The sequence below is a fragment of the Mirounga angustirostris genome, unplaced genomic scaffold (genome assembly GCF_029215605.1).
Source record: "Mirounga angustirostris isolate CCGP_5_RB_7025 unplaced genomic scaffold, mMirAng1.0.hap1 SCAF_16, whole genome shotgun sequence".
Lineage (NCBI taxonomy): Eukaryota > Metazoa > Chordata > Mammalia > Carnivora > Phocidae > Mirounga > Mirounga angustirostris.
In genome coordinates this window covers 4,960,426-4,972,425 of record NW_026991724.1, presented here as the reverse complement: position 1 = coordinate 4,972,425, position 12,000 = coordinate 4,960,426, and the positions used below count along the sequence as shown (strand labels likewise).

General features: G+C 46.0%; 1 protein-coding gene across 4 annotated transcripts in view; it reads left to right on the top strand.

Annotated features, from left to right (window-relative positions):
- Positions 1–12,000, top strand: part of CDH13 (cadherin 13) — a 1,446,671-nt gene that overhangs the window by 1,320,675 nt on the left and 113,996 nt on the right. For all 4 annotated transcript variants that reach the window (XM_064580856.1, XM_064580854.1, XM_064580855.1 and 1 more), the window contains one exon: positions 9,953–10,135. In XM_064580856.1, coding sequence (XP_064436926.1) covers positions 9,953–10,135 — 183 coding nt within the window. The remainder of the gene's footprint in view (positions 1–9,952; positions 10,136–12,000) is intronic.

The following is a 12,000-nucleotide window of genomic DNA, read 5'->3' as shown; positions in this document are numbered from 1 at the left end:
CACGACAGGGTCTTCATCTGTTAGGACCCAACGTGAGCTGGAGGGGATCACGAAGCTCCCTTAATGCCTGATCATAACACCAGGAGGGGACCTTATAGTCATCTCAAGCTGTTGTGCTCAGCCATGGCTGCTCAGCAGAATCATATGGGGGACTTTTGAGGAATACCAATGCCTGGGCTCCACCCAAGAAAAACCTGTGAATGTGAAGTTTTTAAGGGTTTGCAAACGATTCTAACATGTAATGAGTGTTAAGAACCTATTGCTCTAATCCAATGCCCTACATCTCAGGTAGTCAAACAGAGACTCAGAGACATTATAGGATTTACCCATGAATCAGAGGTAGACCCAAAATTGCCCCACTCAACTGAAGTTCCCACTCCTACAGACATGCAGAATTGCATTAACCCAATTCTAAAGTCTTTGGAGCAGACCATGCGATTACTTTCCTAAAAAAGTCATTCTTTATCCCGATTCAAATGTTTGTGGCTGGATGCATATCTCTACAGAAAATCTCTCTGCTTCTCAAAATTAAACTATTTCCAATCATCTCGTCAGATGTACAAATGTGTTTTTCTTTCTCTTTCATTTTTTTTTAAGATTTTATTTATTTTTTAGAGAGCAAGCGAGCGAGAAACAGCATGAGAGGGGAGAGGGTCAGAGGGAGAAGCAGGCTCCCCGCTGAGCCGGGAGCCCGATGTGGGACTCGATCCCAGGACCCTGGGATCATGACCTGAGCCGAAGGCAGATGCTTAACCATCTGAGCCACCCAGGTGCCCTCTCTTTCATTTTTTAAAGAGAGAAACTCTGGTGAGGGAGAGATGCTACTGTCAGATGGAATAATGTGTCCACACCTGGCATTCAGAAAAGAAAGAATATGGGCCTATTTGCTCCTTGTTTTTAATTTTTCTCTCTTTATCTGATGTAACATTTATTGCACCATATTCCCTAAGGCAGTGATTTGCAAACTTCTTTTTACAGCAAAACATTTTTTTTTTCGGGCAAAATCTTGAGCGGGAAATCTAGTATACCAAACAGACAAAACATGATCCAAGCTGTTTAAGTCTTACTGTTTGGGGGGAAAATACCTGATACTCCTGTACCATCCCTTAAACGTCCTTGGTTCCCAGGAACACAGTTTGGCAACCACTACTCGACCTCATTAGTTTCCGGTCGGGCTTCAGTGGCTATGTGTCTTCGTGATTTTGTTTCATGGAGGAAAAGCCACATTTTGTTATCAAAGCTGCTTCTTCCTGAAAACTCATTTTTTTAGTCACACGCGTAGATGTGTGTATTTGACAGAGTGGACAAGCCTCCTCAGGCAAGATCATGGAGAGGAAGAAAATGAGCATTAGCAGGTGCACTGCCGGGCCCCCAGGGAGGAGGCCTGGCTGGGCATTGTCCTCCAAAGTCATTGACTCAGCCCCTCCGACGTGTCTGCAACACGTGGAAACTCCTCGTGGGGAATGAGCCGACACAGAGATGTGTGCATTGGGCGGGAAAAGGGAATGACTCCCACCAGAAAGCTCAGTGAATATTGTCTCCCTCTCTTGCCCATTGGCCCATCCCCCTGCCCCTGTACAGCCAGAAAGCGGGGGATGCTCAGCCTCTCCTCTTGGTGAAAGGGGACCCACAGATGGCAGCCCTCCAGGCACAGAGCTCTCCTTTCAGCCCAGGACTTCTCTGGGTGGGTGGGTCACACCAACCAGGAGGATGTTTGTGAACCTCAGATTGAGAACCACATTGCCTGGGATGCCAGTGAATCTTGGAGAGTGCTCTTTGCTCAGGAGCAGGTTGCTTTGTTGTTGAACTGTTGTTCCTTATTATTGTTGAACCATTTGCATTTCTTCACCTGCCTGAAACATTTAACTAAGAAAACTCTGGCAACACATGGAGAAGTTTAATAGGCCCCTTTATAACTGTCCTTTCCCAGAGCTGGTAGGTACTCTCTCTTTCCATAATAGAGAGAACATGCAAATGCTTTTATCAAAGTATTTGGCATAAAAGAAAAACAGTAATTATCAGAAGAAATTAATGTTAGTTGGACAAGAAAAGACTTTGATTACGTTTTCTTAAAAAGAGCCTTTATCTTTTAGAGACACACAATGACATATTTACAGATACAGTGATATGTCTGGGATTGGTTCCAGATAATACAGGAATGGGGAGACGTGGGTGTGTAGCTGAAGCACGGGGGGGCACGAGTTGAAAATCTCTGAAGCCTGATGATGGGCACATAGGGCTCTTTATTCTGGCTGCTTTTATAAATGTTTGAAATTCTCCATAGCAAGGTGCAAAAAGATACTTGAAGACACATGTGTGGAACCCAAATCTTCATCAAAAAAGGCCACATTTACTTGCTAAGAATGGCAGACATCCGCCAGAGTTGGTTTCCCCAGGGCTCCATTAGGAGCAGAAACCCACTTAATGTGGCAGGTGAAGATGGGGCCGTTGACAGGCCCAGAAACATCCAGCAGACAAGAGGTGCAGAGAACCTCGTGGGCATGGGGGCAGGGCTAGAAAACCAGTGGGAGACCAAGGATGCTTCCTCATCTGTCTTTTGTCTTTTGAGTGCCCTGGGATCTCTCTGTTTTACCATCAGTGTTTCTACTCTTTTGCCTCTCTATGCATCTAGTCATTGGTGTCTGAGGGACAAAAAAAAAGGTCACCCCATGCTCAACTACTCAGAAACTTAGGTTTTGAGGACTCTTTATTCTCTGATTATAGCCCCTATTTCTCTGAGTTCACATTCTAAGAGAAACATCAGATTGTTCATGAAGCAGACAATGGATTGGTCATCTGTGAGTTAGGTACCACTTCTGGGTCCAGTCAGCTCTGGCCAAGGAAGCTGGGATCCCATGACACAAATGGCCTCATAGAACACTCTTCTCAGTAGGGGCTGGGATCTTCTTTAAGCATCCTCAGAAAAGGAAGACTGACCTCCACCATGTAGAATTCTATTGTTTCTGCCATTTAAACTACAATTAGCTCACTTGCCTTTTTCTCAGTGAGAAGAGAGAAGACCTGGCCACTATTCTCAGACACATGTACGCTGGCACATTCCACAGATAAAAATGAGCCCAAAATAGGGCACCTGGGTGGCTCAGTCGGTTAAGCGCCCAACTCTTGGTTTCGGCTCAGGTCATGATCTCATGGCTCCTGGGATCAAGCCCCATGGTGTGCCCCATGCTGAGCATGAAGTCTGCTTAAAATTCTTTCCCTCTCCCTCTCCCTCTGCACTCCCCACCCTCCACTCACGGATGCATATGCTCACATGTGCTCTCTCTCTCTCAAAAAAAAAAAAAAAAAAATCCTAAAATTTAATGTCTACTTATAATGTTCTCATCTTATGAAAGATCTGGCATTTTGGAAAATCAGAGACAAGAACCTCATTCTCCAGAAGCCACAGTTGGGAGGGGCATGCCCCAAGCTGTCTCTGCTTGTTGGGAGCCTGAGTTCTAGCTTCTGATTTACTTCTCACTGTGTGAATTGTCTTCCATGAGTGTTAAAAACCAAAGCTCTGGCACCACTCTTCATCTTCAAAGAGAAAGGGGTATTTAGAGATGACAGAATTTTAACTAGGTGGAGAAAAGAGTCAAATATACCAATGTCTGTGGCCATTATGGTCTGGTGGGTTCCTGAATGTCCTCCTCCCATCTTGGTTCTGTAGTCATTTGGGAGCCTGTCTGTGCATGTCCTATTGGGGTACGGCTAGGGAAGGACTCAATAGGTCCAATTCTTGAGGGCTGGCTGAAGCTTTTTCAGCCAAGCACCTTCAGAGTCTCTTGTGGGTCTCTGTTGTTAATCATTTCTTAGACATAAAGGCTTCTTTAAAATACTGAAAGAACTTTATTTAGAACTCTGTGTACTTGTTAAATTTTTGTTTAAATATTATATGTGTTCTATTATGTGAACTTCACATACATAATTACATTTTATATTTTTGTATTTTATATATTAAAAATATTTTACACATTATATTACATATATATACATATATATGTGTGTGTATATATATATATATAGTGCCCATAAACATTAACTGTAAGCTGAAATAAAATGTCCCCCTATGTTTTCTTCTAAAACCTCTATAGTTTTACCTTACACATGTTGTGTATGGTGTGAGGTAGGGATCAAGATTCATTGTTCTCTCCACATGGATATACAAATGATCCAGCACCATTTATTGAAATGGCCATTAGCTGGAAACTAAATCATGCCCAAATGTAAAAGCACCCGTAATTGGCCACAGGTACAGCCTTGGATGTATGAGAGTGGAGAAATGGTAGGAAACAAAATATTTGGATATGTCATAGGTCAACAAAACATATAAAGAAAGGAGGTGAGTGGGAGGAAATGTGGCAATCAGCTGCAAGCCCCTGAGGGGAGAGAATAGTGTCCTTTTCATTTACTGCTCTATTTCCTGCCTCTGGTGGACCCCTCGGCATGCAGTAGACACTTAAAGGATATTTACTAGAAGGAATTCTTTCATTTTTCTATATCCTGGGGTGAATCCTAATCATAGATAGAAGGAAACCAGATATCTAATACAGCTACCCCTTCTAAATGTGGGTGCTGTAGGTTAACATCATTTGCCTTGGCAATAAAGGGTCTGTTGTTAGAGCAAATCGGGGATAAGCAAGTATGTGAGTGTCAGATACACATAACTGAAAAGAGAAGAGCATTTCCACAGGAATTTCAGGGATATGAGGTATCTATATAAATTATACATTAAAAGGCAGTCCATGATAAGAACAGAAAGAGTCACAGGGGTTTGAGCCATATCCTCCAATTTACTAGTAAGAATTTCATATGGTACAAAACAAAATCCATCATCATCATCCTCACTAACAAATACTGATTCCTTTCCCTATGCCAAGCAATGTGTCAGGATCCTTTTTTTTTTTTTTTTTAAGATTTTATTTATTTGACAGAGAGAGACACAGTGAGAGAGGGAACACAGGCAGGGGGAGTGAGAGAGGGAGAAGCAGGCTCTCTGCTGAACAGGGAGCCTGATGCGGGGCTCAATCACAGGACCCTGGGACCATGACCTGAGCCGAAGGCAGACGCTTAACGACTGAGCCACCCAGGCGCCCATGTCAGGATCTTTAAATGTATTAGCTTATTCCTAGCAATCACAGTTTCTACCTGCTAGGCTATCAGCAAGAGATCAGATTTTTCCAATGAGCTCTATCCTTTATGTAAACATAGACTCAAAATTGTTTGCAAGTTAAATTACTGATGATGTCTCCCCCACGCTTTTAACCTCACAAATAGAAATTCAAGTTTATAAAATTTTCTGGGACCTTATCTTTTAATTTCCCAAAGCCAGGGCCCAAATGACTACATCCCAACTTTTCAAGTTCACCATCCATGAAACATCATGGATGACAGTTCATGAACCTGGACTCTAGTCATCAGGCATGCAAGCTTATAGATGTCCAGTCCCTTAAAGTCACACACTGTCACTTCTTCCCTAGCTGTGGCTTTCTACCCTGATGATCATTATTTCCAATTTCAGGTTAACCTTAACGTAAAATCAACCATTTGCTCAATGAGGAAGAGCATTTATTCTTGGTGTAAAATAAAATGGAAGTCCCTCTTCCCCCTGGTGATGGATGACCTTTCTGGAAGGTCCAGGCATTCTCTTCCTAAATGTCCATCACAAAACTTACCCCACATTGTCAAAGAAAGCAGAATGAAATACTCAGTTCTGAATACAAGGGGAGAGAGCTAATGAGCCTCAGTATGTCCCAAGCCGGTCACCCACACTGATTATGTAAAAATATATTTTGTGTCTGGTATTTGATTTGCCACACAGTTTAACAGAAAAGTGACTTTATCTATTTTTTCCAATTAAAAGAAGTAATGTTACAATCAATAATTCTTCCTGCTCTTATATGCTAAATTAATGTCTATTGTTTCTAAATCACAAAGTGAGCATTGCTATAGAAATATAAAATGGTACTATTTCATTTTAATCTACTTGATTTTCCATCTTGAATTACATAATGGGGTTAAAACATTGAATAGAATTAATAGAATGGGTGTTTAATTAAGCAATAATGAGTTTCTAAATGGATGCTCAAGGAAACTGACTTTGTAGTTTATGCAAGAATCAGATAATGGTCTTAACAAAGACTAAAATAATTGTGTTGTATGTTTTCTATATTTAAAGATTTTTTTTTTCTGAATTCTCTCAAGAGTAGATTTAAACATAACCCAGTTCCTTGACTAGACTCCACTTTACTTTCAAGGTAAATTCCAAATGCCTTTCTGTGGCTCCCAAAGCCCTGCATGATCTGACTCTATCCTCTTCTGGAGTCCAATGGCAGACAGTTCTCCCTGGCCCTTGCCTGCACTCCAGCCACACCCACCTTCCCTCCATACTGCAAATGTACCGTGCTCCCTCCACCCTTGGCCTTTGCTCCTGCTGTTCCAGATGCCAGGAATACTCTCTCTCCTTTCCCCTTCTTAACCCCTCATCTGCTTTCCATTTTCAGGGAATTCTTCCCTAAGGGCCCTCCACAGACTGGTTCAGGCACCCACTCCCTCTCACCACTCCCCATTCAAGCTACGGAGTTTTTCCTAACATTCAGCACAGTTTTATAACCATACATATGCCATGTCTGTTTTGTGTTCTAGCATATCCCTAGAATTTAATACTATATCATGCCTGGCACAGAGAAGCCACCCACCAAATTGTTGACTGACTGGTCTGGAAGATGGATGGATGGAAGGAAGGAAGATAAATGGATGGATGGATGGATGGATGATGGATGGATGATGGATGGAGGATGGATGGAGGGATGGATGGAGGGATGGATGGAGGGATAAATTGAGGGATGGAGAATGGATGGATGGACGGATAGATGGTGGATGGATAGATGGATGGAGGATGGATGGAGAATAGATGGAGAATGATGGGTGGGTGGATGGATGATGGATGGGTGGATGATAGATGGGTGGATGGATGGTAGGAAAATGTAGCTGTGGACACATTACTACAAATAAGGATATATCAGGACCACAATACACACTGTGAGAATTCCTAAAACAATACCACATTATTCCATTTGGAATCATTTGCTCACACACTAAAAGGGTGTTCTATGTCAGCCCCTATGGTAGGTGCTACAGACATTAAAAAAGAAAAGTGTCCTGGGAAAACTGCACAGGTTTTTTTCCCACTTAGACCTGGCCTAAATATTAATTTTACAAATCCACCCATCCATCCATCTGTCCATCAGATCTTCATGTGTCCAGCACTGTGCTATGTACTGGGGATCAGGGCCAAGTCATCCATCAGGTGTCATAGGCACAGTGCCTAGGGTCCTAAAATCAGAAGAAAAAGAACTTTCAGGGTCAAAGAAAATTTTAATTTTTTTCCTCACATCAGAAAAAAATGAAATTTTTAAAACCCATAAAAACCTATTATGGTAGGAAGGGCCAATGAAGGTAACATTACCTAAGATCCACGAAAGTCACAGGACAGCTATGCTAGAGATGTCCTGGAGAACAAGAGAGATCAATCCATCCTTAGCCTTCTGGAACATCAAGCAAGCAGCAGGATCAGGCATCAGTCAGCCAGCCGGTCCCTCTTACGGCCCCTGTAGAGCTGCACCCTCACATTTCCTCTTCCCCCCACTCCTGCCCTGGCCTTTGAGGCCAGGTCCCACGCCCTGTATTTAAGACCACTGACTCATTCAACAAATATTTTCTGGGGCCCCTCTCTGCACCTAGCATCATGTGAGGGGCTAGGGAGAAAGCTGGGAACAGCAGAGCCTTCACTGAACCTCCAGCCTCCTCAAAATCATGATGTGTTCTGTGTCTTCATCTGCAATGTGACCCTCGTCCACTTTGACAAAGCAACTCCTCACCTCTATATTGGTTGTACCAGCACCTTTACTACACGGATGGATCCCAGCATCGTCCAGTCTCAGCGCTCCCTGTGCCCACGTAATCGCCCACCTGGTGTCCTAAGTTACAGGTGTCAGAAGACACACGAGGACAGTTATGAGCCGAGGTCTGGTGTGATCAGTGGGGCCAGAGAACCAGTCCTCTGGCCCTGGACCACAGCAGGGGTGAAGGACGGGCCTCAGTGATGGGGGTCTTGAGTAATAGAACTTGCTAAAAGCAGAGATTACAGGAATCCAGGAGACATGGACTTGATCTTTGGTTCACTGAACGACTCTGGACTTTCTTCCTTCTCTGTGCCTCTTTCTTCATCTGAATCTGAAGGGATTAGATAGCACCGAGGACACGCGGCTGACAGCAAGGGCCGATCCCAGCACTCCTTCCTGCTGAGCCAGATGCACCGCAGGCCCTCAGCATGGAGCCCAGGCAGCCGCTCAGTACCAGGGTGGGCTCGACATTGACACCTCCTTACCGTTCTTGACCTTGACCTTGGACTCTGTCATGCTTCTCTCAACAGAACCGCATACTAGAATTATCTGGGCAGGTTAAGAAAATACTGAATCTCAGGCCTTACCCCAAACCCACTGAATTAGAATAGGGCCCATGTTATTTAAAAAAACAAACAAAAAAACTGAAGAGATTCTAATGTGCAGACAGGGCTGAGAACCGCCTATCTAGATTGAAGCTTAGGAATTCCATGAATTTTGTGAGAAGGAGGGAAAGCTAGAAGAGAGGACTACTTAGGAATCAGGTCAACTTCACTGTCGCCTGGAGCCGTTATCTGTGTGACAGCATCCCCCCTCCCCCCTCCCCAGCTACTTTCAATCCTGCCATCAGGTTCCAAGAATTTCCCAGCGCCCCTTTCACAGAAACGAACAACCCACCCAGGTTTGCTGAGGTGTGGTAGACAAATTAGTAACTGTCCCCGCCCCATCCCCCCAAGGCATCAAGATTAAGGCTTATGATTAATGATTTGCAAGTCAATTAATCAGCCACTGCTTTCGAAACCCCATTTCTCAAATTACTTCTCTTTGAACACAAGGGCTTTCTGACATCGCCTCACTGTCTCTAGATTCGCTTTCCTACTAATTGAAATTCCAAGATATTTCTTCTTCTTGTCAGCTTACTGGTATTACTTGTTTGTAAAATATTTGCAAACAGATTACTATTCACCTGTAGTATGTCGGAGGTAAGCACCAAAACAATACTTTCTGCTTCCAGCTCAAAGGAATGTGCGAATGATAGCTCCTGAAATTCTCTATCTATGGGAAAACTGATTTTTCATTTGTTGATTTATTCTCACCACACCTACTTGCAGCAAGTATTTGAGATGTAAGACAATAAAAACACGGGCACAGCAAGGGTCCAAACAACTGATTTATATGTTTCCTTAGGAAATGGGTTTTGAAAGTCCTGCTGGTTGTGGGGAAGGGGTGGGGCAGGTGAAATGGGCTCTCTTCTCCAGAGGAGATGGTGCAATTGAGCAGAGGCCTTGGAGTCAAACACGGGGTTTCCAGCTCCAGTCCCTCCACATGCAAGGGAGGGGCCCCGGCGCCCCGGTGACCTTGTTGTTGAGGGTCGGTGAGGCTGCCGAAGTAGACACACAAAATTGTATAAAGGCTCAAATTCCGTAGGAGTCTGTTTCTCCTTCAACAACAGCTCAGGACGGGTGGGGGGACTCGGGACCCACGTTCTTCCGTCTGTGGCCGCACCCTGCCCTGGGGTCCTGGGGTCCTCTGCGTGTAGATAGATGGAAGGAGAGGCACCGAGAAGAAGGGACGGCTGCTCCCAGCTGGCAAGCATCACTTCTGGCCACATTCGGGGGCGGGGAGAGAAGGCAGTCTCCTGGCCCCACCTCGGTGCGGGGAAGGCCAAGAGGAGGAGCGGACCGTCTGCCCGCTGGGCTCTCCTGCATTATTCACCGTGAAATGAGTTGATGTGGGTAACGGACCCACTGCCGGGCCTGTGGGAAGGGCTCCGTAGAGGGTCAGTGCTGTCTTTACCAAATAGTGACAGTAACCATCTGCTCTGTTTGCAGTTTCAAGCCACTGTCGAGGAAGGAGTTGTGGGGGTTATTGTCAACCTGACAGTTGAAGACAAGGACGACCCCTCCACAGGCGCGTGGAGGGCGGCCTACACCATCATCAACGGAAACCCTGGCCAGAGCTTCGAGATCCACACCAACCCTCAGACCAACGAGGGGATGCTATCCGTGGTCAAAGTAAGTGGACTTCCCATGCTCCTCCCTCCACGCCAGGCAGAGGGCCTCCCTGCTGGGGAAGGTCAAGGAGAAGGTAGCCCTAGTCTCCTCTTCCTGGGGTTGAAAAAGAAAAAGGCTCAGGGCTTAAGGGTGGACTTAATATCCTCACAGCCACTAAACCAGTCCGTTTCACAGGTTCTAGGAAACTCAAACGTATGTGTAACCTTAAAAAAAGAACCCAAAGTTAATTTTTAAACGAGATTCTCCATATGATTGGAAATGAATTATCAAAGATATGCAAAAACAGGATATGTGAAGGTTTTTTAAAGATCTCTGATCAAAAATGTGGATCATTACATGTCTTCTTAGTCTGTCCCAGCAGAGTCCCGGTTATTCTCTTACAAACAGGAGATAAACAGGGCCTGGCTCTCGGAGCCCGTGTGCGGGTCCTGGGGCTGCTGTCACAAAAGACCACACCCTCGGTGGCCTCAGACAACACAGACTTATATTCTCATTTATAAGTTCTGGAGGCCAGAGCTCCAAAATCAGCTTCAGGCTAAGGATGGCGGGGCCGGGTCCTCTTGGAGGCTCTAGGGGACCACCTATGTCCTTATCTTTCCCAGCGGCTGGGGGCCACCCACCTTCCTTGGCTTGTGGCCCTTTCTTGTAGCTCCAGGCAGCCAGGCAGCTCCTGTCTTACGTCTGTTTCTTCCTTTGACTTCCCTGCCTCCCTCCTTTAAGGACCTCTGTGACTCCAGGGCTCCACAGGGATAATCCAGGATCCTCTCCGTCCACAAGGTCCTTAGCTTACTCACATCTGTGAAGTCCCTTTTGCCCCATAAGTTTCCGGGGATCCACCCGTGGTCATACTGGGAGGTCCTTATTCAGCCTCGAGCAGGGTCCCATACACAGTTCCACAACCTTCTCCGGGGGCAGGACCCAGAGCCCCTGAGAATGGCAGATCTCAGAGATGCTTCCGGCTTGCTCCGGAGGAGGAGGGACTGGGTTTCTCCCAAGCCCTGTTCTTTCCAGTACTTGATTCATTTTGAACCTCAGAGGTCTGGCTGAGGAGAACCACCCACGGGCCTTCCCGGTTCCCCTCTGATAACACGGGCAAAGGCGAGGTCGTCAGGAGCTCCTACCACGGCTCTCCTGCAAACCACAGCAGTTTCCAGTTATGGAAGTCGAGCCTGTATCCATAAACGCCATCAGGCAATTTTCCAAACCTGCAGCTGGAAGGCAGAGCTTGGGGAAATATACAGCCCCATCATAAATCCTAGAAGAGTGCAGTTCTCCCCGGCCCGTGTGTGCGACATCTTGAGGAACAGACACTACGAGAAAACCAGAGTCACAAAGGGGCGTTCCCCTCTCCCCACATCGCCACTGTGGCCCATGATGCTGAGTCTGAAATGTTAGCATACAGGAGCATCTCTGGGGAGGCTAGTTACAACCCAGGTTCCTGGGCCCCTCCCACACATGCCTGCAGGGTCACCGTATGAGGGAGAGGTGCTGCGGGCCCCAGGAGATGCTGGGGTTCGTGGAGCACAGCCTTGTGCATGAGCACTGCCTGAGGACGAGTTTGCACCTGCAAATTCCTGCGGAGGAGGTGCCTGCAGCTACTGGGGCTCCCTCTGGGTGCCAGTTTCACTAGTGAGTGGACTCCCTTTGCTTCAGAATTAAAATGGAGACTCCGCCTCCCGTTGGCTGCCTGCCATGTGAATTCCTCTGAGGGCCTTGGGCTCTCTCTGCTTCTCAACCCACCTGACTCGAAGCCCCAGGACAGCTTTCTACAGGCAGGCCAGGCCTTGTTCCCCATGCTCTTCACTTGGCCAGCAACCCAGTGCTTCGTTAGGAATGCTCTCAGGTGCAAGTAACTGAATACCTGG